Genomic DNA, 24,756 nt, shown 5'->3' with positions numbered 1-24,756 from the left:
GTTTTATTACCAGTATTGCTGCACTTTCAAGAAATAATTTCCTCTGTTAATTTAAATTTTTAATGGTAATCCATTGAAAAAATTTATATTTTTAGAATGTTTTTCAAATGTAATTTAATTTGGTTAAGTTTAGCAAATTAAATTCAAGGAAAATAAGAAATTTTTTATTTTTTATTTTTCATTTTTTATTTTTTTATTAAGACTAGTTTTTTAGTAACCTATGTAAGAAGCTAACAAATGACTTGCAATTAGTAGATACTGATCCGGCCATTTGTAATCTTATAGAATTTTTTCTTCGAAATATGTATTTTATTAATTTGTACTAGCAGATTTTTCCATACTTCAATGTTGCTTAATTATTTGGCTTGTTATATTATAATGTGGAAATTAATTGTAATCTTTGTAAAAACATATACTTCTGATCTTTGGTATTATTCTTTGTTTTTAAAGTGTTGATCAAACTTTTATATTTAATAACTCTACAAACATATGTACGTTTGTGTTAATACAAATTTATTCTTCAGAAACATACATACAAGCTTTTATTAACCTATTATATAGGCTACTAAAAAACTAGTTCTAATGAATAATTACACGACAAAAGAATAATTACAACATTTTAATAAAAAAACATATATGGTTTTATCTTCAGCTACCCAAATTAACAAACATTGGTCTACTATTAGTAGTTATAGATGAGTAAAAATATAATATCCACACAATTGTTTATTGACATATTTTTTTCCAATAATATAAATTTGCTTAATTTTTATATCTAAAATGTATTGAATCACAATAAACTTCTTTGTTTAAATTGTTTATTAGCCATCTGAGGTTGTCATAAGAAGTATAATTAATTGATTGGTATAAAATTCAAGTGAATCTTTTACAAAAAGGATATTACTAAGACATCCATTAAAATTAATTGATAAAGCTACAAACACTTTTTTTTATTCCTACAGTTGTGATAACGATAAACTATTAATCTTTTTTCTTACTACATCCTTTTAAATTTTTTTTAAGCATATAAAAAGGTTCAATTAACTTTTATAAGACAAATATGTTTTTTGGCATTTAAATTTATTAAATAATGCCTTTTTAACACATGTTTTCTGAATTTTTGGATTTACTTTATTTTATTTTATTTCAATTATTCATAAAAAATTAAGAATTATTTAGAGTAATTTTTTGAACCAATAAACTTATTGTGTCTACATACTTTAAATATAAAATGAATAAGTTTTTAAATTATATTTTTGCAGAATCCTCCACAGATTTTCCTAGTCATGAAATAGCAGCATTAGGAGTTCCATTTAACAACAAAGCCCACTATTATGGGTGATTTTAACTTGTTAAATTCTTAGACATTTTGAATTCAGTTTAAACTAAAAGATACTCTACAACAGATTTGGTACATAGATTATTATAAATAAGTAACTAACCTTATGTGTGTCTTTATTCTTTCATTTGGGACTGATAAGTAAAAGCTTATAGATGTAAAGAGCATCACTCTTATAAAATATTATAAAATACTAAATTATTGGGAATTCCCCTTTATCACTAATAGTTACTGATTTATCTATTTATTTATAAATCATTTATTCTTATATGTAATGAGTTAATAACCCAACAATGCAAATATTAAAATGCAAACAAATCAAGAGCTCATGTTTTGATCAAGGGTTGTTTGACTTTGAAAGTGTTTTTTTTTAGAGACAATGGTACAACTTATTAGATTAAAATATCCATATAATAAAATTACCAACATTTTTTTTCTTTCTCTTTTTTATTTTAATGAACATTTCAATGAGATCATTTTTCTCTCATTCTATTTAGCCCACAATTTTCTATAGTGGTTATATGTACTTATTATTTAGTTTGCTTATTACTTATTATTTAGTTTGCTTAATGTTCTTAGTGTTGTGCTATATTATTTGAATTAAAAAACCTTGTAAGTTAATATTGTTAAGATATTTTTGACAAAATTAATTTAATTCACTTAATTAATAGACATGGTTTGTATTAATTACCAAACGAAGTCACAACAAATTGCTTTGGTTTAGGATATGAAGCATACTTATTTACAATCTTTGAGAAAATTAAACTAATATTCTGATATTTGTAAGATAATAAATTTCCAGCATCCTTTTTATATACATATACTACATAAAAGAAACTTTAAAACTTGTATTTGTAATTACAAACCAACCTAAATATATTTTACTCTTTATTATAAATTCATAAATGCTTTTGAATGTATATTCATGAATATACATTTTTTGCCACTTTGTAGTTTTGTGATTGGATAAACATGTTGTTAGCTATGCTCATTTACTTTATTGAAATGTTGCAAACAAAAGACCTCTATTTGCTAATGTACTTGATTCAGAACAACTTTCATTGTATATTGTCAATAAACTCAAGCTGTCAAAAACAAAACTATGCATATAAATAACTTGAATTTTCAAGTAAAACACATTTTTACTTCTTACAAGACCATAAAAAAATTGTTCAGAGAGATATGGTATGGCAATAAGTATAATATTCTTCATTGATCACACCAATTCATGAATATTGCTTAACATAACTCATCACTTTCACACAATCAAACCATTCACCCTCCTCAACAGGTTGAAGTTACAGTAAAAAATATATATATATATATATATATACACACACACACAAACACACTCTCTCAAAATGTGTGTTATTTCTATAGAACACATGGACAATTGTATGATTGACATAATGTCACGTTGCTATCTTGTGGTGAGAAGTGAAAGTCACCCTACCATCAAACACACTTTAGCAGGCTATTTCCATGAATTCCGACTGCAAGACTCAGACTAAAAGCAGCATTTGCGCAGATATTGCGGCACAGCATGTGGGCTGCTTTTGGAGTGAACCAAACTAGCCTCATTTGGGCAGTTCAGTTTCTATATAATGTTAATACGAGTGTGCATCAGTGGGCGATATTCCAGCTTTTTTAAGTGCGAAAGGTCTAAATCTGAATAGAACCGAGCTCTGAAATGACCATGATATTTTAAGACAGCGTGATGGGTACAGTTCAAGTGTGTTAGCAGTGCTTGGCACTGTGTCAGATTTCCTTGTGGAAAACACTGCTCCACTTAAAAACATAAATTAAGATGTGAAACTATGTGGGGCAGGTGTAAAGGATTTGCTGTGGAAGGACTGTGAAGGAACCGGTGGTGGATTTTAGTGGTGGAGTCATTTTGCGTCTTAACTTCAGAACTGTATTTCACGTAAGACGCGTGAGGTGGGTAATACAACAGCTGCGTTGACCAGCAAAGAAAATGGAAAGTGATGCGATCAAAAAGGAGAAAATGCATTTGGTCCATGGCTCGGAGAGACATTAACTGCCGATACAAACTATACACAAGGAACACATCCATGGAACACTGAAAATTTCCTGCGTCTTTATTTTCACATTTCATGGATCTCAGGTAGCTGTGTTGGTGCAAAATACAAGAGAATATCTGACTGTAAAAAAAGATTTGCTTCAGCTCGAACGCGTTACGCATACTGTAGAGATTATGACTAGTAATAGCTTTCTCTAGTTATTGCATTATACACCGGCCACCCAAAAACTCACGGTTTAGGAGACAAACGATACATGCTCACATATAACATTCAGGACCTTTGTTTCCAAATTATCATCTCGGTGACTGAAAGGATTCCAAAACAAGAGATATTAGACTACATCTCTGGCTGCATGGCCTCAGCCTCTTCCCGGATGGATTGGAACAGCACAGACGACAAATACCGTTCTCCGAAGCTGGGAAGAATCACCTGCACCAATTGAAAGAAACAATTGCACTACCTTATGAGCTTCCAATGATAGTCGGAAAGCCTTCATCACTACAAAAGAACACGCATTGAGTGATAATATACTGTGCAACAGATAGGCCTCATCAAGGGCAAAGAATGAGTTAAGTTGAAAGTCATTTCGTACCGCAATCAATTTTCCGGCATTTTCTGGCCTCTTGGCCACCTCGACAGCTGCGGCTGTAGCAGCTCCTGAGGAAATTCCAACCTGCCATCAAAAAGAGTTCGGAAGTCATGGATCTACTAACGAACATTCATTGCTTGCCAGCACAACTGGTCCCAATAAGCCAGATGAAGCACACATTATAAACTCCTGACGATGGTCATGTAATGTCTCAACGTAAAGATTAGTGGTCAAGGTATTTTGCATCGCAACGCATGAAACAATTCCAGGTTCCCAATCAGAATTGTAGAGAGCACATGCATAGCGCAAAACAATGCTCTCACCAGCAAACCTTCCTTCAGGGCAAGCTGCTTAGCCATCTCCACAGCATCGTTACTAGATACCTGTTTTATTTTATTTCAAAAAGAAAACGAAAAAGACAAAAAGAGGAGTCAGAATAAGGAGTCTTGAACAATTCAGATAGATAAATTTATGCTCTTAAGTTACCTCGTGGTTCTTGATGTACTCTAAAATTTACATAGAAAAGGTTTCCAACACAGAACCCAAAAAACTAGAAACATAAACGTAAAACCAACCTCAGCACTATAGAACCACAAAAACAAAAAGGAACCAACCTGGATGATTTCATCTAGAATCTCCACATCAAGAATACCCGGAATAAACCCTGCTCCAATCCCCTGAATCTTGTGAGGTCCTGCCATACCGTATTCGACAATTCTTAATTTCAAGAATTCAATTAGCTCAAAAATGCTCGTTGGTCAACGCACAACAAACTCATATACACAACCATCAATGAGCAGAACTCTGATCTGATCTGCAAATGTTTCTCAACATTTCAACAAGACTTTCCTGAGCATGAGAAGATGATAGCAAAGAGTTACTGACACGGGAAAACTATTAATAAAGACAAGGCATTTTAAAATAAAGCAATCCAGCCTGTATTACATTAGACACTGATTAGAAGGATTTAGAAATTTACACTGTGACACAACCTACTGTTCGTAAGCTCTGAAATTTTAACAAAGATTTATACCTGGCTTCCCCCCTGAAAGGACACTACTTTCGCTTGGCTCAACTCCAATAATCTGTGGACCAAAGCAGCAACGTTCACACCAACAGCCACATTAACATTAGTAAGCATTGCCAAACTAACTTGAAAGTCTTCAGGCCCATACAAATATTTCAGAGTCATGTGATACAACCAAGAAATGTTTTTAATATAAATGAATAGAAGATGTAATTCTGATATGATATAGCTAAACTCACCTTAACGTTGGGATTCTTGCTTTTCAAGTAACGACCAGCTCCAGTTACAGTTCCACCGGTACCAATGCCAGCAACAAGAATGTCAATTTTTCCGGCTGTATCTTCCCAAATCTCTGGTCCAGTAGTCTCAAAATGAACCTACACGACATACACATGGATCAGCTAACTCTTCCTTCTACCGAAACAAGATTAAGATTCGCAGTTGCAAAGAAAGTAAGATTAAAAAATTATCAGTTGTAAGGAAAGTTCTGAAAAGATCAGTGGTAATACTGAATTCAGCTATGTGTGCGATGTGATACCTTAGGATTTGCTGGGTTCTCGAATTGTTGGAGCATGTATGAGTTGGGAGTTTTCTTCACAATTTCTTCTGCTTTTTGGACAGCGCCTTTCATTCCCTTAGCTGGGTCGGTAAGGACAAGCTCCGCTCCAAAAGCTTTCAACAGAATGCGCCGCTCCAAACTCATGGATGCAGGCATGGTAAGGATAAGCTTGTAACCTTTGGCAGCCGCAATGAAAGCCAAACCAATACCGGTGTTCCCACTGGTTGGCTCAACAAGAATGCTCTGTTCACAATGGGCACCAAGAAGTCGTTCATATAGATTTCTATGTCTTGCAATCGTAAAAAGAAATGAGCTAATGAAGAACTCTACGAATTCTGTAATTAAAGCATCAGCTAGTCGACTGACAAGCTAAGCAGCAGATAGCACTACAATAAACAAGTATCGAACCAAAAATTATACGCAAGAATCATGACTTGAAACAAAGTTGCCTTGGGTGCAAACCTTTCCGGGAGTAATTGCACCCTTATTCTCCGCATCAGTAATCATGCTAAAACCAATCCTGCACGTTAGGACAAAATCCATCAGACGACCGATTTGCTCCCAGCGATTCCAATAAACCCCACGATCCTCCTAAGATTGCCAACTGTAGAGTCTACATACAGATTGCAAACAAAACTATAACAGTGTTCCCTGAAAACTTCAGCAAACATGTCAACTTGAGGACTCGTCTAAAATAGATGGGTTTAAAATAAACTCTTTTTTATCTATTTTCTCATCGTTATCTTCAACATTGGGATCAGAACTTACAACCCAGTAGACGGAGGACCGTACACTACAACGACAAACACTCAGGTTTCACAATTAAGAACAGTCGTAATCAGGAAATCCCGCTCAAGCGAACGACTCTTTCCAAAACAGTTTCATTGCTACAATCAAGGTTTTGTAAGATCTCGAGAGTCCTAGAACCCTGACAGCGTGACATCAAGCTACGGACACATTTCCGATGCAAACAAGGGACTAAATAGGGACTTTATAAGATCGTATGCACTAACCTATCCTTAACACTGCAACAGGGCTCCATTATCTCCAACTTGGCCGCAATATTGGCGGTGCATCCTTCCACCACTGTATTGAGGTATACCATAGGCGTTTTACCAATCAACTGCAATGAACCACAAGCATAATAGCACGGTTGAAAAGACAATGATCACACCACTGTGCAACATTATACATCACTCAATAAATATTCAAATCAGGATACTCATCACACATCTGTTGATCTTACAAAGGGACTTTATTTCCAAAAATATTTCCGGGATAAAATTATCAAAAGAATAAACCAAAAAGACCAAACAAACACATTGCATCATACATATTAGATGAATATCCTGGCTGAAATAGAAAGTGGATAAAGCTAACTGCAGCCCTAAGAAAGGAAGGAAAACAGAATGTCTCTGACATTTCTGATCCAAAAACAAGCAAATTAGATGCACTAAGATAACCACTGAGAAGCATAAGCCCAGAACTGGCTTATTGTGTTTGCAGCACAATAAAAAGTGATCTTTCATGAAATCCTGATTCTCTGCAGTGTACAAAGCATGAGTCCACTCACAAGCCACCTCGTGTTTTCACTACAAACTCAACATAAACAAATGATCTAGTCACAACCCGTTGTGCTCAATTCTAGGCTAAAGAGACAGAGGCGCAGGCATCCTTCATAAAAGAATCTTGAAACTTATCCAAGAGTTGAAGAAAAGAGAGGCGCTAACAGGGACATGCAGGCTTGTCAATGGTACGATCCTATAGTTCGGAAAACTAAAAGGAATGAAAATGGAAACATAAGCTTGAAATCCTACGAAATATTGGAACTTCTTTACAATCCTCGAACAAGACCCTACCTAGCCCCAAAAATCATATCCGTGCGAAAGGCCAAATCAACAGCTGAAATACTAACAAGATAAAAACACTGCTTTACACTTCCAAGTACTTGACACGGCGACATTTAACAGTAAAACAGACATAGTGCCAAAGACTCCCCGAGCTCTGCAAAGCATAACCATACACACACACGCTAGAACTTGGGGGCGCAATCGAGTACCTGGGTAACATCATCGGCGATGTTCAACTCCAGCTCCTTCTCGGTGGAGACGGCCTGGCTGACCACACTCGTCCTCTTGGCTCTCTCCACCACGTTGGGTCCGGTCCTCATTCCCTTCAACTGCAGACCCGCCATCGCTGACTCCAAAGACGCCATGTTCACCCTTCTCACCGTTGAGTCACCCGCCTTCACAACTTGGGGTGCAGCAGCACAACCCAGTGTCGCATTACTCACTTGCCGAAGAGCCGCCATGTCGAGTGCAGATATTAGAAATCGAGCACTGCTGCGCGAAAGTGCCGGTCTAGCTTCCGAAGAAACAGCCCCCCGATGGAAACACGATCGCAATACCTAGCCAATGTTTTTAAGAGTTCGAGGAGGGTTTAACCCAAGCTTTCAAGGACAAAGATGAGTGGACCCGACGGATGTGTACCGTTGAAGAGGAAAGAGGGACATTCTCAATCTGAATCTCCTCTTCTAAGTACAACACCCCAGAAATATACATGTGGTTTTTTGCTGGTCGTTCAACTCTGTACATTTTTTGTGTTGGTACATTTTTAGTCTCAGTTTCTTGTTATCCCCGGAAAAACCAGAAAATCTCCGATCTCGCTGATACTGGTGAGGTCACTGACAGCCACATCCACTTTTTCTAAATGTTTGATCATTAATGTGTAGGCAGCTCTGGTTGTTAATTTAGCTACCGTAGATGCAAATTCTTGCTTTTTCCCTCACATGCCATCAACTGCTGGGAGTGAAGCCTCTCGGATAACCTTGACTGGATTCAATAAAAAAAACGTGCTTGTTGCCTCTTGTCTTCCAGTCAATGAGAGTAAGATGCCGTGTACAGATCAATGGATACATTGGACGTGGTCATGTATAAAATTAACAGTAGACCTAAATCCTCGTTTGGTGCAGTGGACTTGGATTCTACTGTGTACACTACTCTTCACACTTTCCATGAGTCAGAATATTTTTAGGATGTTTGAAGATTTCCAAGGCAATGTACATGCATCAAGTTCGAAGACTGCTCTGACACAGCAGCGTTTCTGACAGAGCCACATCCATAAAAATACCATTTGTTTAATGATCCAGTTGAAAACGCAGTTTGATTATACTTTGTGAGAAGGATGATGAGATACTCAGCCACAAAGTAATCTCGAAGAAATTCTGGTGCAGTTCTGCAACGCTGCGGTGATCCGATTATATTACATATGAACTGCATTTTCCTTCAGTCAATGACTATAAATTCATGTGTACGCCCTACATAAACTTACATGGCATTTTAGTTATGGTTAAAATGGACAGCTAATTTCATTACTACCTAGGATTACGATAATTCAAAAAAGAAGCAGAAGTAATTAAAATGGGCAGCATTTGACAGAGCCTCGAATTTTACCAATGCGGGATTGTAAGTGGCACCTCCAGAAGAGTGCACAAACGGAACAAATGACCGATAGATGCATGTTCATAATATTGAGTCCCTTGCGCATGACTAATAACGAGAGCCTCTTCGATCCAATACAAAGCAATTGTGACAAATTTCCGTTTTTTTGTTGTAAATCAATCACCATGTCGGCTTTTTCTCAAAGCCTTGTGGGACTTCATTATCCCATTGAGACACGTCAACAGACGAAACTCTGGCAGATGAAGGCCCCGAATGGCATTGCTGAATCATAGAGTCCACAGCACTAGGTGGCCCTGCAAAGACAGCCTCTACAGAACCATCTCGGCAGTTGCGCACCCATCCATTCAAGCCGAGCTTTCGAGCAGCATCGACCGTCCACTTCCGGTAGAAAACACCCTGTACAGTGCCTTTGATGACAACATTTACCTGCATCGTCAGACCGGTGCAAACGCACCGCCATGAGAATTGCATCAATTGGAAAAAAAACAAGTCAACTAAAATTGTTGTTCAACCAGCACGATGGAAGACCAAACAAATACACTATCAAACCAGGCATGAGAAGGTGGCCACTGCTAGTATACAAGTCGATAACAAGAACTTCAAAACTGTGCAACCAGATACATCACAAACCATATTATCTGAAAACAAAAGCTTAAGCTTCTTAAGAGGATCAACAATGTTCAAACATGACAGTCTCCAGGCTGTTGTGTGTAAGCTGATTGTGGTTTTCTAAATTGATCACACGAAATTCATTCAAGGCGACTGACAGTAACATTCCACTTTGCATGAAACGTAGAGCATGCTTTGATCTTTATTTTGCAGACATTCTCCAAGCATGCAGAAACAACGACCGAACTCTTAAAATTACACCCGGAGAGAATTCTAGAATTGGAAAAAGTGTATCAACTTCCTAAAGGCCTAAAAGAGCTCAGAACAGTAAAGCAATCCGAAAGGAAGGTGAACATACTGCTTTTATCTGAGATGCAGTGCTCTGTGAAGCATCCGACATGCTGGCGATAAGAACCGTTCTCCCTAACTTGCCTCGATCAACGTTTTGTGTCCTACCGTTGGAAACAACAAACCTTGAAAGCTGAGACACACGGGTCACCTCTCGAACCTGATCTCCACTCCAGAAAACCAGTGACCTGCTTGCGACCCCGGCAGCGCTAATCATCCCACCAAAAAAAAAAAAAAAAAAAAAAAAAAAAAAAACCCTAAAAACTCCCCAGGCTGCCAACACACACCCCTACGACCCGAATTTTTTCAACTCCGGCGAAATACACTGCATGCAGGCTTTCTCAAATCCCCAATTCCAACACAAGCGCATCAACACAAACCCTCAAAATTCTCGGCCTCATATATATAACCCACAAAACAACAAACCTCCAATTGAGAAAGCAAAATACGTCGAAAACAGCGTTTAGAAGCTCTGTAGAAGCGATTTCTTCACAGCAGTCAGTGGAAGGGCCAATTCAAGACCACATAAGTGCAGCGCAGTCTGCTTCGAAGGATCATGTAAAGTGGAAAAATGGTCGCTAGTGGATCGCACCGACGCTCCACCCACCACTTGGCAACGGCGTGGCGAGCTTCGTATGAGTTAGGGGGTGGCTTCGGAGGATGCGGTTTTAGGGCACGTGAAGCTATTACCGTGAGATCTGGGCACTCGTTCTTTCTCGCATTTGGGCGCGCTATGCTCCACCTTTGGGATCACCTAAGACCGCTCATTCACACTTGGATATTTACTTGATGTTTGTTCAAGTTTTAAACCAAGAAGTGTAAGTTCCTTAACTGCAAGCGATGGCATACACCACAATGGTTTTTTTTTTACACACCCTAATGATGCATTGATTTTGGTTTTTGTAGAAAGTTTGCTGAAACTCTCACTTTTTTGCATTTGTTTATTTATTTATTTGTGTATTGATGGAATTGAATGAATGTTCTTATGTTTGTTTAGCAAGATTATATCTTACATATTTTGTATTTTATATAACAATTAGATCTGATTGGTGATAGTAGTAGAAGAGATTTTTGAGATTGTTGCACATAATAACAATTTGCAATGAGATTAAAATATTAAAAACTATTGTAGTGACAAACAATAAACTTGTGTTAATGTGTTCAATATGTTTTTTATAACTTGATTAAAAGTTTTTCTATGCCAAGTGAAGTTTCTCTTTTTTAACATGCATTATTATGTGAGACAAATTTTACCCAATGTATTAATTTTAAAATCTTAAAAAAATAAACCAGAATAAAATTAAAATTTAAAGTTTTCTAAAAAATAGATTCGATTTTGTTGAAGACAAATAAATACATACTCTAATTAGCTCATTTATTGACATTTATTGAAAAATGGTATGCTGATTCAATAATAATATCTTAAAAGTGTTTTCTTACAATACAAAATTCACACCAGCTTAAGGATTCAAATATTTTCATTACACTAGTCTTAAATTACATCATACAAATGATGTTTTCATGTGTAGATAGCTTGTCTTGCATTATAGATCAAGTAAAACTGTTTTTACTGTAGTGTGTTCAAAATACAACTATTTTTTTTGATATCATATTTTATTTATTTTTATTAAAAGGCGTAAAATACTGTGGATTATTTTACCATTTTGATTTAAAAAAAATATATAAGAAAGCTTGCTGTTCATCAATTTTATTTAAAACAAAAAACACCAAATTCAACTTTCAGAAATGTCATAGTAAAAAGTACCAATCTTTTCTATTTTCTAAATTTTTCACCCAAAAAATGTGTATATGAACAAGATTAAAATTGTACATTCCTCAAGCAGACCACAACTTCAACAAGACCATGACTCATCAAAACTAAATACACACAACTCAAACATTTGCTTAACTATGTCTAATCAATAACGCATTAAAGAAAGCGATGGGTTAACCGCAAAGCATTCCCATTAATACCATCTGCATCTAATTAAAGGGGGGCGTTCCACACTAAATAATGTATATTATCAATAAACACCCGAATCCCGCGGGATAATGACGTCACCACTGGACCCGGTATGACCCACCACCCGGGCCCAGCCCGCGATGACCCACCCTACGACCGAGACACGGAGGCAAGATCACATAGAAGCAGGGCCTAAGACCACGCCCCATCTATCAGTGTCGTCGTCGTCGGAGTCTGGGTTCGTTGGGGGCCCTGGAGCTGGCTTGCCATTGTCGCGCCGCACCATTCTTACAGCGAGTTAGCTGCTCTCGTGTCCGACACTAGCCATTCGAAATGCACTCACTCCCGCAATGGCGCACCGCCACTGTAGTCTGCGCAGCTCTCAGCTCGCACATGACGTCGCACGTTAGGGTGTGCTCTCTCGCGCGGATCGCAGCGCGAGAATTCGTCCCGAATTGCGCCAGCGTGTGTTGCTTCGGCCGACGGTTGCAGTTCCAGGGAAGAGGAGGAGGAGGAGGGGGAGGGGTGACTGGTTGCGGGGCGGTGGATCGTTTCGCTCCCCGCGCGAGCACGGAGGGAGTGGCGGCGATGGCCTCCATTGCCACTGTGCAGGTTGAGACTGAGCCTGACAGCGACGTGACATTCGCTGTGGGGTGTCGTGTCTCTTCGTCTTCGTTCCTTTTAGCTCCCCAGGACAAGCCCGGTTAGTTGTTACTTGGCCTTGCGCTACTTTGCGATGTTTTTTCATTCCTGGGCTTGCGCTTTTCTCACTCTGCAGGGCGGGTTGTGATTGTGGTAGTTTTTGTTTGGAGCGCTGTGTTACAGAGTCGTAAATTCTTTGTTCCATGAGCTTTTCCTTGGAGGTTTACATGAGTTCAATTCTCAATTCTCAAGGTATTCATTCGTTTTATTTTTTTTAGTTTTAGTTTTCTTGCATATGCTTGCGACAGGCTGGGTTGTTTGCTCAGAGAGCGTTTTACTGGGAATTCACGAATTCTTATGACTTTCAGCGTGGTTTGGTTACTTCGAACTTTCTATCAGAGCCATGGTTTCGTTGTGATAGTGAATTCTGGGTAGATTCTCTGCAAAAGTTGTTCAGTGTTTAGATCTCAGTGCTGGTTGTGATCCAGAGCCTTGCGTTGCGTCGGATTGCGGATAAAGAACGTCAACCAATGATATTCGATACGGATCTCAGTGGCAACGCTTTTTTCTTTTTCTACCTTTTTTTTAAAGTTGTATTTGGAAACGTCCACTGTTGCTACAGCGTGTCGAGAAATCCCAACTCTTTCTGGGTAGTTATTTAAGCTACAACAGTCTAAGCGGGTTTTCCAGCTTCCTAAGCTCTTCATGGCTTTTCTTACTCAAGGGTTGAAGGTGTTTTCTTTTTATGATTTGCGAATGTCTCAGTTCGCAAAAAAGTAGCACCTGGACCTGGCTATGGGCAAACAAAGCTCGGGAGGCCCACGACCGGAGAGCTGGAGGTGGGTGGCTTCTCCATCGAAGGAGTGTCTGTGGGAGGCCAAGAGACCTGCGTGATGCTTCCAGCGTTGAAAGTTGCATTCGATAGCGGTCGATGCCCTGGACGTATCATCGATATGGACTATGTCTTTATTACTCACGCGCACATGGATCACATTGTACGTACTTTTTTCTGTACAATGGCGCCTTGCTGTTCAATATAACTGCAAAACGAAGTTACTCAATGCTCTATTTTCGGTTAGATTTTGTGACTCCTATATTCCAACTTGTGCTGGGGAATTAGCTTAATTTCAGCAATGCCATAAGGTATCCTTGACTAAAAACATGCTGACATGGTGGGGTGTGCTTGGTAGGGGGGACTTACCATGTACATTGCATCTCGAGGGCTGAAGAAGAAGAAGGTGCCGACAGTGATTGTGCCCAAGTGTATCAAGGCCACCGTTGAGAAACTCTTAGCAGTTCAGAGGGAGCTCGATGAATCTCCATTGCCTGTTAATCTTATTGGGATGGACGTAAGTGTACCTGACTTTGACGCTCATGAATCAGAAAGATGTCTTTCGTACAAGGTGTTGCGATTGCGGAGAATTGACATAAGGGCATGATGGGTTTCCTGTGACAACTTGTAGATTGGGGAGGAGTTCGATCTGGGTAAGGGCTTGATTGTTAAGGCTTTCAAGACTTACCATGTGGTCCCTAGCCAGGTGCATGATCCTTAAAGACACTAGATTTTCATGAAGTAATGCCTGTTCCCAAAGTGAAATAATGTCAGTTCCAGTTTTGAGAGTAATTCCTTGTTTAATCTGTTTTAAAAGGTCGTGCATTGCGATGCCAACCTGACAAGTTCCTGTGGTTTGGCAGGGTTATGTTATCTACACAGTCAAGCAAAAGCTAAAGGCTGAACATGTTGGGCTTCCTGGGAAGGAGATCAAAGCTTTAAGAGAATCAGGCGTTGAGGTGCATTATTCTTCCACTTCCTTTCATTACACAATCCATTATTTCGTCTCAAATTACTGAATTTTAATTCTGTTCTCATCACTGATCACTAAATAGCACCTCCTTGGATAGGTTTCTGAAACCGTTCGAATTTCTGAGGTTGCATTTACGGGCGATACGACATCGGGTTTTTTTCTGGACGAAGCTAACGAAGATGTACTTCATGCGAAACTCCTAATCATGGAGGTAGGTTCCTCTCCCGGTAAACCTGCCCATGTCAGGGAAGAGAACTATTAGAGGTCTGGCTTTACCATTGCTTACTTCCATTCCTTGAACTGTTTATATTCCTTATAGAGCAAACGTTTATGTTTTTCTCCGAAAAAGGAACTAAAAATTGCTCTCGAGATTTAAAGAAGTGTACACCAATGCCTTGCAGAGGATTGCACTGATTATTTGGCTAATTTTGACCGTCCTATGTTTTGTATCGATTGTGTGGTTATAGTCTACATTCTTGGATGATTCTACTTCCGTTGAGGATGCCAACAAGTACGGTCATATGCACTTGTTCGAGGTATTTTGCCTGTTGCCCTTGGTTTCTAAATATTTGAAATTTCCATGAGTATTTTTTTTCTAATGTTACAGATTGTGAGTAGCACATTCGTAATATGGTTTTCAGCTTTCATCTTGGATTGCAAGCAGGTTGGGCGTACGTCGTTGATTGAGTGCAACAAAATTTAAACGAAAAAAATAATATAAAAGAATAAGAAGAAGATTCCCTTCAGAGGATAAATTTTGTATAGAAAGGATGACGTCGATAGTTTTCTTCAGTCATTCCCATTTATTTATGAACGTGGTGTTCATGTGTGAAGGTTCTGGCCCACGCGGATAAATTCAAGAACAAGGACATTCTTTTCATTCACTTCTCTGCTCGCTATCAACAAGAGGTATTCATATCCCTTTATAAATCAGACAAATGGCCTAAAAATAGCATAAGTCAGTCAGTTTGCTTGGATACATGCTATGGCTGTAATGAATTTTACGTATACTTTATGGATGTGTACATGAAGATTTACAGCATATAGTCTTATCATACGTCATAAATTTTGGGACTATCAAGGACTACAGAGCTTAATTATCCTGACTCATGACATTCTGCTTCTTGTGTTTTTTCTGTTGCAGGACATCTGCAAGGCAATCGAGAACATTCCTGCGCCACTTCAAGGCAGAGTACATGCACTAACCGAAGGTTTTTGAGGCGTTACGAGAGGGCTGAATGAGGGGAATTTCGTCTCTTGAAATCTACAATCATATTGTGACCTTACATGAAGCTGGACTCTGTGACACACTGAGAAACTTTTAAGGTCACCAACAGAAAACAGACCCCTGTAATTCAGAGACTCTCGAATTTTGCGAAACGCTCCTGTATTATACTAACGTAGAATGTAGAACTGCGCACGGTTTTTCAATTGTACACGCATGAGTTTGTCACAATAGTGGTTAGTTCATGGTTGTCTTCGAATGAGGAAGAGCGAACCATCGTGATTCACTGCATATCACAGAGATTTTATCACACCTCTGTATGATGTTTTCTGAAAAACTCTGTAGAGACTTTCGAGGATGTAGATGACGTAGTATATTGTTACGTGTAACGCCTGGTATCGGTTGAGACAGATAAAGTTATTTCGATCATGTAAGTTGCAGTTATTTACAAATCGCAACATTCTGACCTTTGCGACCGTAATTTTTCACTAAATATTGCTAATTTGTTTTGGGTCTGTTGTTTCATTCGTGTGATTGAATGAAAACATTTTATGTGCAGCAGCACAATTTTTATTCACACAATTGATAATGTGAAAACATTTCTTCGTCTTTGCGACAACTTTTGTAGTTAAGTTTGTATCACTTTTCAATTTAGCTTTTGTCGAATGGAGATCTTTAACTTTGAGAAAAGTATCTTCTTCGAACGCTAGACATTGCCATATTTAGATTGGGATGAAGATGATTGGTATTGTGATTATTTTCACTGCTAATTGATATTTTTCAGTTTATAAGCTAATTTCTGTCCAATGATAAAGGGAAAGTCTCTTTTGTGAACAAAAAATATTACACATTAGCAGTATCGTTCTGTCACAACTTATTAGTTTGGACTATTCCACGCTTTTTACGGCATGTTTTACTCTCTGTTGCATGTTCTAGTTGATTTTCTGCCTGACCATTCATGCTCTGGTTTATGTGAAATTGTAAATTTTGTTCAGAGCAGAGAGGTTTTCATTCTTCTTTTCCTCATTTTGAATGTACCAGTTGCTTCAAAAATTCTAGCACGCCAACGTTAATAATGTGCCTGATGTACACGCTCCTGACTTGCTTGGGTCACTGTGCGCTAGATATGAGAGGCTGTGGAGGTTGGTACAGATGTTGAAATTTACGAAATAGACGGGGTTTACAGAAGTTCTGGTTCACGGAAGAACCGATTCAGTGCAAATTGTCTTTTATGGAACATTAATTTTCAAATGGCTAGACTGTATCTGACGACATTGTGGACGGTTTAATTGCCAATACCGCGTTCATTATTCTAGTTGGTTCTATTTTTACACGAGCTTTCAGCTGGTATTTTCACTGTTATGTAATACTTGAACGTTACTTTCACATCACTGTTCAACTGGAAAATTATGAATCAGGGTCGAAGTAGATATTTTGCACTTTGTGACAAAAATTGTTTTACCAGGTAATAAATACCTGATGGTAAGTACAAAATTCTGGGATATTATCTTACTTCTGAAGTAGATACTGACTCAGACTAGCATTATCCAGAGAATTCTCATAGACGAGCACCGAGTCCTCAACAAGCTTTTCTGTGGAGCCGCACTTGCTTCAGACTACATATAAGTGTTTCTCAGAATTTGTAAGAACGAAGCCATCCACAAATTAATGGCATTCGCCACTATTGGGGTGGTACTACTTAGAGCTCCGCAAGAAGGGAGTAGATATTAATGGCATAAGAAAAATCAATATTAGTTGGGTGACCGCCCAAGATCTCACCAGTCACCAACCCTGCCAGCAATCCATCCGCTCGAACAACCAGCCCGCCTCGAAACCCTGCTGCAATATTGATGGAACCACCCAATCGACCGGTTTCGAAGTCAATTTCAACAATTGCATGCCTCCCAGCATCTATTACTCTTCCCGATCGGACTCTCACATCTGCGAGGAGTCCGGTCTCAGATCCCAAAGGCTCCTCATATCTGCAGTAACTTGAATTGTCATTCTCACGAGTTTTTTGAAAGGGCGTGCCTAATCATGTGCAGCAGCTTTAGCAAATGTGCATATCTATATATTCGGCAGGTCTGAACTTTAAGAGACACGGTTCAGTTAATGATAACAACCTGATATTAATGACAACGGTAAACCATGAAGAAACTTCGAAGTGCAGCGGAATAGTTACCCGATGACATAAACTCGGTCATTACGCGCTACATCCACAAACAGTCGGTGTGGAAGACTTGCTGGCCCAGTCACTCTGCTGAGGAAGGCTAGTGCAAATGTTCCCTGCCAAACATGAACGCTGAAAAGGGCTAATCCCAGGGTTGTGCTGGTAAGCATGAGCTGCGCCACATGGATACCTCCCTTGCTAGTCTTGATAAGAACCTCTGTGCGACCTTCCACCACTTTCACGCAAGTAACCCACGCAGACTTGAAAAATGTGGAACATCCTGACATTGAAGGATCAGGAGGTACAAAAAGCACGGCAGTGCCGAGAAGAGTTCTGGTTTCTCTGTCTAGTACTATTCCGCAGTAATGCTTTACACTTCCCCATATCAAATCCTTCGCACAATTACAAAAACGAGGGAAACCACACCAGATAATCATAGTTAGTTTGCTCACCGAACCAATCAGCTGCACTAGCACTTTGCCTAGAACACAACGTTAAACAATGCACATAGACCTCCAGGACTGAACCGACTTGATACATTAGAAATAGGTTGTAGTGGATGCCGCGGTACCAACCTCCGGTGATGTGACATACCCGCGCATTCGGTTCTCTTCATATGCTTCATTGATCTGATGGCAGCGGCATTCTCGGTTAGCACTCAAATTGATAGGCATTGACTCACAACATAAAATTTGAACACGTTGCTAGTTATCTGTCAAGGTTGAAGGCCTCGTTCTACCTGTTTTCTTTCTCTTTCTTCCATATACTGAAGTAAGGACGCTTCCAGACTTGCAGAAGCAAATTTGTACTCTATTCTCCGGGGATACTGGTCAGTCGACTCTCGAGAATGCCTTGCATCGCCCGAGCTTCCGGGAACCATGAGCGGAAACCTTGGGAGAACCTCCAGCGAAATTTGTTCGTTCGGCAGTGACGAATGAGATGAGCCCTGTACCAGTAAAGTTCTTTCAAAACTGTAACCCACAGTTGGAGTACGCGTCGGTGTTACAATGATGGGAGCTTGGGAGCACCTGGAGTGAGCTGTAGGTAATGATCTATCTTCAGCAACTGGCTGGGACACATTATGATCTGCTACGACGAGATCTTTTCTAGAGAATCCTTGCTGTTTGAGCGTTTCACCCACAACCTATGGTGGACCAGAATTGAAAATCACAATTAAATCAGTTGGTTTCCGACGCAACAAAAATGTGAATGTCAGCTAGTTGTTCTACAAGAGTGGTCCATGTTCCCGAAGGAACAAAGGTGGAGTATTTCACTATCATTTGAACAGTGACGCAGCTAAATTTTGGTACCCTCCAGTGACAGTCAAAACCTTTCTGCTGCACCAGCCCGATTGCTACATCTCCAGCGTAATAATCAGCTATAAACAATCCCGAGTAAAAACCTTGGAGAAAGCTGCTGCAGTCAGAACTGCTACATTACAAGCCCAAATCATTCATATTGGTCACGATTACAAAGTTCGAAGATATCAAGGAGATACGCAAAACAAATACCAGTCTGCATGAGTTACAAATCATATGTATAAATCTTCTAATTCAGCCAAAGCAACCGCCTTCATTCTTCTCGATTTGTAATGCTACACAAGAATGCAGGCCGAGCCTTTTGCGAAATCACTACATTTAAGTTAAGAAACCAAGTTTGGGCCCTAATGAAAACTTGAGAATATGAAACTACATAAACTTGGAGCTATATTCGGAAACCGGGATGCTCACACTGGATGATTCATCCATAACGTCGTTTGAAACTCATATCTTTCAATAACTGAAGCTCGGCGACTTGGTTCTCTAACGACTGGTGTTGTGACATTTATCAGCTTCTCGCGATAAAACTGGACGGCCACGCCGGCGGTTTTACCAGGGCTTGCATAGCAATGCTCTACCATGTCCCTTGAGACATCCAACTACCATAAGTTGTTTTTTAACACCAGGTTCTCTAATTTAATTGTTTTACATTCTCCCACAGTCTGTGCTTGCATACATTCTTTTGAGCAATTTGTACACGGTATCCGGAATTCTGACCCTCTGTTAGGCGTAAAGTTTTGAAAACACTCACATATTCAGTTGGTGAGCAGAAACGTCGCACTCGTGGTCCACCACCACTTCTTGTTGATGTCCTCTCGTGAAGAGTGGAAAAGATAGGAGTTGAAGACTGCAATCCAGGGTTTTGAGCACCAGTTTCCTTACTGCTGAGAACGCCTGTTCCTTTGTCTTCAAAGACTTCCATGTACTTGGTCCATGTAGAATCATTTGTAGAACCCGTCGCTTCAGGACACGCTTGAGAATACTTGCTACCTCGAGCGTAATGTTCAAATGGATTGGAAGATCTGGTACTGGACTCTACTTTGTTTTGAACATCAAAGCAGGCATTTGGCCTTTCACCTTCCGGCTCTCGTAGTGCACCAAACTTGTCCGGGGTGAGAACATTTACCGCGCCGAAGCTGTCAACGGTGACTAGAAGCTTCGAGCTACTACTACCTGTAATCGCCAACTCCGGTTCAACCTCACCAATTTTTTGCTTACCAGATCCCTTTCCCTATCAGACAGATTGGAAGATGTCAACTGTGTGTAGAATGATTATCAACTGGTAGGGTCTGTATCAGCAATACATGCTAAAATATAGCTATCTGAAGGCTCAGCAAGAAAAACATAAGTTCAACGGAACCTTGGTGTCCTTCACAAATAAACCATAAAAAAACTGACATATCGCCACTACTGCTCGTTCACTTAGGCAGATAGAGAGGAATTAGTGCATAATTTCATGAAGGGAAACTTGGACGTCCAGTACTGTGTAGTTCATCTTCGCTAAGGCCTACGACTCTAATTTACTGCTTCTTGCATCTCAAATGATGACTTACCAGCTGAGCCGGTTACAACGATTCAAACTAATTGCATTAAACATCTATCCGCTGTGGTACCTTCAGCCTTCCGGATTTCCGATGTTGTCACGTTCTACCTCAATCTACTATAAAACCTGCAAAAATCCTTCATATCTCTAGCACAAACTGTAAAAAGTACATCTACTCTCGAAAACCTAGAGTGTTAAAGGGAATCGGTGAGTTTTGTATTCAATGAGGGAATTTCACATAAGGTTCCCGTATATTCTAATCGGTGTGAATTTCTACAGGATCCAACTAAACCCTAGCTCACTTGGGCCACTTGTGGTCGTCCCAAAAATTGCTTGTAGAAAACAAGCTAACGCTCTTTCTCGAATGACTGCAACTTTCCATGACAAACTCCTACAAGAACATTACCAAGGCAAGACAAGGGTTGGGTCGACAGTGGTACCAACGCATGAGCTTCATCATCGCTAAAGCTCATTTGAGGAGCGCCTCGGTGGCTACGACTGTGGTCACTGCCTCCACAAGCTGGCTACATTATCCTGTCTCCAAGATACTACCTGGAGGACACTAGACATCAACACAAGCTCAGAGTATCAAACACTCCATTCATCAGACTCTAGAATCTACGATCAATGACACAACAGTAATCCGACACCTCACAAAAGTTCGTACTACTTGATCATGAACCTGGAAGAGCACGATGCAATCGCTGCCACTGGTTGAAGCTTAAGAAGCCGAGTACAACATGATGTGCGCTATTAATTTATCTGCACCTTGGACTGCGGGCCTACTCTATCGCTCAACTGACTCCAGACCAATTGCGTCACCACCGACATTAAAATCCCCCATTCTCCAAAGTCTACTGGCACTAGTCTCCTCAGAAGCGACAACCAATGTAAGGTCAGCAATTGATTGCCTTCAAACTTTTGCTCCTACAGGACCATTAAACTAACCACCTATTGGAGCTTAGATTTTGCTCATGATCATTCAAGGATCTGGTATAATGGAACACTCACTGCGTAAAGAATTCCTGAACCCTAAGTCTCGATTGAAAGCTCAAATCATTAAATCATCATGTGCTCGATCATTACATCAGAATGAATATCGGAACGAACTGAAGATGCACTTTAGTCTAGATCAACAGGTGAAGTTCTGCAATGGTTACTTTTGAGATAACAAGGTGCTAGTTCATACACACCATTCCTCCATGGCAACAATTATATTAAATGATAGCCATTTCTGGTCAGGCAAAGATACTATTGTCAGGTGCAATGCTCAATCAACAGCCATGCACAACGGATCCTGGACAACGACGGAAAGGGAGATAAAACGTCAACTTTGCAATCTCTAGGGCTTAGTGTTGTTCCATCTAGAAATTAGACCTGTTGATGAAGTTAAGCTCATTATGGACGACGATATCGAGGAAGGAAAAAGAGACAAACAAATTCAACGTCATAACCCAACACCAGCATGTTGACAGCATTGAATGATTTCCGCCTTAGATACAGAAATATGTTTGTTCCACAGAATCTGACTAAAGGGAAATTTTGGACGGAGGCCTGATGCGTAAGTTTGTGTTATTGTCGCAAACAGATCTATTGATAACGAGTCGCTTATACGGCACGTAGTTACTAGCGGATCCTTCAATGCGAGGTGCCCTCCGGATTCTACGATCCTGTGCCCACGTGGATCCCACGTGATTCCCCAGGACTTCTTCCAAATTTCACTCGGAAGCCGCCCACCCTGCTACACCGATTGCTTTCTTTTATGGATACCCAAGTTGGTTTTCATATTTTAAGACGAGGTGATTTCCTCTCAGATGTATTTCCAGACTCGTGTTGCGAATCTAGCAGCGTGGCACCCGGGCCAAATCTTCCAATTCAAAATCTGCACCTGAGATCCCGGTTTGCACATCTCCTGACGCTGCCGCGCAGTTTATTCATGGACCCTTGGAGCTCACGTCCCTCTAGCGACAAAAACCAGTCGCTTCAGTAGCCTCAACAGTTTCAAAGACGATCTGTAGCAACACAAAAACTCACAGAAACTGCAGGATCGACGCAAAAGCTGTCACACTAGAACCTGCAGCTGCCCCTGTGACTACAACAACAACAACAACAAAAACCACATCATTGGGTCCTCATCCTCGATATCAATTGATTCCGTTTTCCATTGCAGGCATGGCGTCGAGGACCACCGCGGTAAGCGTGCGACTCCGCTGGATGCCCGTCGCGCCGTCCTTGATTCACATTCTAGTGGGGATCACGGATCGGACGCTGCGGATGCGGAGGGCCACCGCCTCTCATTCACCGCCTAACGCCTGCTTCTTTTGCATAATAAAGTATTATATATATATATATATATATATATATACATACATACGCACGTAATATGTTTTAAATGTTTCAATGACAATAATAATAATAAAAACAAAACATGCTTGACATGCTACACACTCATGGTTGTCTTATAAAATATCTTTTTACTTGTCCATTCTCTGATAAAATATCTTCGACTTATAAACTATCTTTACACTCTTGCTCGTCTAATAAAATATCTTTGTACTCATCCATTCTATCTCTCATTTTCATGCAAAGAGTAACAAGCATGCTATGCTATTTTTTGTGCTTTAGTATTTATTGTTTAGATTCATATTTTTTTGGTGAGTCATGCAAATTAATACCCAACTGATTGCAAGAATTTCATTAACTATTGTTTGTTATATTATTTCAATCAAACTAGGTGTAATTTTATTTAAAAGTTTGAAATAACATTGTAACATTTCTAATTTTAATGCACTTAGTAACATTGATTTTCCACTGATTAATTTTTTATAACAGTTTTAAAAATTATGTTATGATTTCCAAATTTTTATTGATATAATATAAACTATGCAAAAGTGTCCACAAAACTTGTTATCAATGTATATAGTAATCTTTCATATACTTATTAAATAATTAAATTATTTTTAAAAATAAAATATTAACTACTAGTAAAAGATTATGTACTTCTAAAAATTTGGTTTTTTCAAAGTTATTATATAATCTTGATATCTCAAATAATTGCTAATTTTTAAGAATACATCCATATAGAGTCATATAGGCATATATCAATACAAATCATTTAGTTTTTTTTTTTTTTTTTTTTTTTTTAATTTTTTGGTATCATTATTTAACACAATTATTATTAACATTAATTTCATCAAATTATTTTAAAAACTAGGTGTAGTTCTTAGATTTTACTTATATTTATGGTTCCGTGGAAACATTAGAATTAAATGGACAATAGTTAAAACCCTTTAAATATAATATGATAATACAAATCTTTATTTAAATGATATTTTTTAATATGGAAAAAAACTAAAAAAGACTAAAGATTATAATTTGTTAAAAATTGAATGTTAACATCTGATTCATACACTTGAAGCTTGCTATGTATCATACATATTATTTTGTAGGCACTTGCAAATATCTTTTGTAATATACATAATCATTTCATAATACATTTGTATTATGTAATGTAATATGATGAATTTTGTTTATAACTTGTTAATATCTTTCAATCTAGCTCTAAAAACCCCTCAATGTGCTATTTTTTTTTTTTTTATTATTATTTGATAAGATAATATTCTCAATTTGCATTCTATATTATGATTTTTTTGGTTCTATAAAAAAAAAAATTATATATATATATATATATATTTTGTAACAATATAATGATATGACACATTGTGATTACTCGTTTTACTTATTCCGGAAGAAACCTCCCAGAATAAACCCGTATAGGGGGATTCGAACACAGAGAATGACCATGTATATGAGCTCCAATTGTTAGGATCACACAATTAACTGCTACTGCTGAATGCTTATCATACCGAAAAACACTTAACTTTTCCTCCTACTGTCCACTCTCTCATATCAATACAATAACATCCACGATAACAATTTCAATACCCTGTGTAATTCACAAACACACAAGCATATCCCAAACCCTGGAACGAACAACTTCCAATCCATAGAATCTAATCAAGACAATTCCTTCAATTACAATTCCTCTCCACTAAACTTACAACCTTGCGATAAACAGTGACTGAAAACTTCCATACGTCCTCAATCTTTCACAA

General features: G+C 38.8%; 4 protein-coding genes across 17 annotated transcripts; 1 reads left to right on the top strand and 3 right to left on the bottom strand.

Annotated features, from left to right (window-relative positions):
* Positions 1-3,414: 3,414 nt before the first annotated feature.
* LOC112295490 (cysteine synthase) lies at positions 3,415-7,938 on the bottom strand. Its single transcript, XM_024547183.2, has 10 exons — positions 7,616-7,938; positions 6,570-6,679; positions 6,019-6,076; positions 5,536-5,799; positions 5,237-5,374; positions 5,004-5,055; positions 4,585-4,664; positions 4,294-4,353; positions 3,974-4,054; positions 3,415-3,810 (listed from the first exon to the last, which is right to left on the bottom strand). Exons 1-10 carry the CDS (start codon positions 7,865-7,867, stop codon positions 3,718-3,720), a joined length of 1,188 nt encoding a protein of 395 aa, XP_024402951.1. The 5' UTR covers positions 7,868-7,938; the 3' UTR covers positions 3,415-3,717.
* An 830-nt stretch (positions 7,939-8,768) lies between these two features.
* LOC112295491 (uncharacterized) lies at positions 8,769-10,606 on the bottom strand. Of its 3 annotated transcripts, none has more exons than XM_024547187.3 (3): positions 10,401-10,606; positions 9,985-10,078; positions 8,769-9,443 (listed from the first exon to the last, which is right to left on the bottom strand). In XM_024547187.3, exons 2-3 carry the CDS (start codon positions 10,024-10,026, stop codon positions 9,177-9,179), a joined length of 309 nt encoding a protein of 102 aa, XP_024402955.1. In that variant the 5' UTR covers positions 10,027-10,078; positions 10,401-10,606; the 3' UTR covers positions 8,769-9,176. The 3 variants fall into 3 exon arrangements, with proteins under 3 accessions (XP_024402955.1, XP_024402954.1, XP_024402953.1); XM_024547186.3 differs by having other exon boundaries at positions 9,985-10,162; positions 10,401-10,605; XM_024547185.2 differs by having other exon boundaries at positions 9,985-10,605.
* Positions 10,607-12,162: 1,556 nt separating this feature from the next.
* On the top strand, positions 12,163-16,111 carry LOC112295489 (tRNase Z TRZ1). Of its 5 annotated transcripts, none has more exons than XM_090244207.1 (10): positions 12,387-12,640; positions 12,763-12,831; positions 13,068-13,574; positions 13,770-13,928; positions 14,043-14,117; positions 14,275-14,370; positions 14,482-14,595; positions 14,852-14,920; positions 15,219-15,293; positions 15,529-16,111. In XM_090244207.1, the coding sequence occupies exons 3-10, from the start codon at positions 13,473-13,475 to the stop codon at positions 15,601-15,603; spliced, it is 765 nt and encodes a 254-aa protein (XP_090100333.1). In that variant the 5' UTR covers positions 12,387-12,640; positions 12,763-12,831; positions 13,068-13,472; the 3' UTR covers positions 15,604-16,111. The 5 variants fall into 5 exon arrangements, with proteins under 5 accessions (XP_024402946.1, XP_024402948.1, XP_090100334.1 ...); XM_024547181.3 differs by having other exon boundaries at positions 12,503-12,640; positions 13,345-13,574; XM_024547178.3 differs by lacking the exon at positions 12,763-12,831 and having other exon boundaries at positions 12,163-12,640; positions 13,345-13,574.
* A 912-nt stretch (positions 16,112-17,023) lies between these two features.
* Positions 17,024-24,756, bottom strand: LOC112294985 (uncharacterized). Of its 8 annotated transcripts, none has more exons than XM_073540826.2 (7): positions 21,324-24,756; positions 21,048-21,203; positions 19,850-20,329; positions 18,519-18,923; positions 18,355-18,408; positions 17,792-18,171; positions 17,024-17,591 (listed from the first exon to the last, which is right to left on the bottom strand). In XM_073540826.2, exons 2-7 carry the CDS (start codon positions 21,099-21,101, stop codon positions 17,309-17,311), a joined length of 1,656 nt encoding a protein of 551 aa, XP_073396927.1. In that variant the 5' UTR covers positions 21,102-21,203; positions 21,324-24,756; the 3' UTR covers positions 17,024-17,308. The 8 variants fall into 8 exon arrangements, with proteins under 8 accessions (XP_073396927.1, XP_090100329.1, XP_024401794.1 ...); XM_090244203.1 differs by having other exon boundaries at positions 21,653-24,756; XM_024546026.3 differs by having other exon boundaries at positions 22,019-24,756.

The sequence above is a fragment of the Physcomitrium patens genome, chromosome 18 (genome assembly GCF_059467195.1).
Source record: "Physcomitrium patens ecotype Gransden chromosome 18, ASM5946719v1, whole genome shotgun sequence".
Taxonomy (NCBI): Eukaryota; Viridiplantae; Streptophyta; class Bryopsida; order Funariales; family Funariaceae; genus Physcomitrium; species Physcomitrium patens.
Note: the sequence above shows the minus strand (reverse complement) of the source record. Positions and strands in the feature narration are given on the sequence as shown.

What these genes read in the sequence shown, in the direction of transcription:
- LOC112295490 (XM_024547183.2), bottom strand. Translation starts at nt 7,867, where the DNA reads ATGGCGGCTCTTCGGCAAGTGAGTAATGCGACACTGGGTTGTGCTGCT. An exon ending in TGTTGCAGTGTTAAGGATAG is followed by an intron (nt 6,077 to 6,569) that starts GTTAGTGCATAC and finishes CCTAACGTGCAG; the next exon opens with GATTGGTTTTAGCATGATTA. An exon ending in AGAACCCAGCAAATCCTAAG is followed by an intron (nt 5,375 to 5,535) that starts GTATCACATCGC and finishes TATGTCGTGTAG; the next exon opens with GTTCATTTTGAGACTACTGG.
- LOC112295491 (XM_024547185.2), bottom strand. Translation starts at nt 10,191, where the DNA reads ATGATTAGCGCTGCCGGGGTCGCAAGCAGGTCACTGGTTTTCTGGAGT. An exon ending in CTGCATCTCAGATAAAAGCA is followed by an intron (nt 9,444 to 9,984) that starts GTATGTTCACCT and finishes CTGACGATGCAG; the next exon opens with GTAAATGTTGTCATCAAAGG.
- LOC112294985 (XM_073540826.2), bottom strand. Translation starts at nt 21,101, where the DNA reads ATGATGAAGCTCATGCGTTGGTACCACTGTCGACCCAACCCTTGTCTT. An exon ending in AAGAAAGAGAAAGAAAACAG is followed by an intron (nt 18,409 to 18,518) that starts GTAGAACGAGGC and finishes CGCTGCCATCAG; the next exon opens with ATCAATGAAGCATATGAAGA. An exon ending in GACCGAGTTTATGTCATCGG is followed by an intron (nt 17,592 to 17,791) that starts GTAACTATTCCG and finishes AAGTTACTGCAG; the next exon opens with ATATGAGGAGCCTTTGGGAT.
- LOC112295489 (XM_024547178.3), top strand. Translation starts at nt 12,271, where the DNA reads ATGCACTCACTCCCGCAATGGCGCACCGCCACTGTAGTCTGCGCAGCT. An exon ending in ACGCGCACATGGATCACATT is followed by an intron (nt 13,575 to 13,769) that starts GTACGTACTTTT and finishes TGTGCTTGGTAG; the next exon opens with GGGGGACTTACCATGTACAT. An exon ending in GTCATATGCACTTGTTCGAG is followed by an intron (nt 14,921 to 15,218) that starts GTATTTTGCCTG and finishes TCATGTGTGAAG; the next exon opens with GTTCTGGCCCACGCGGATAA.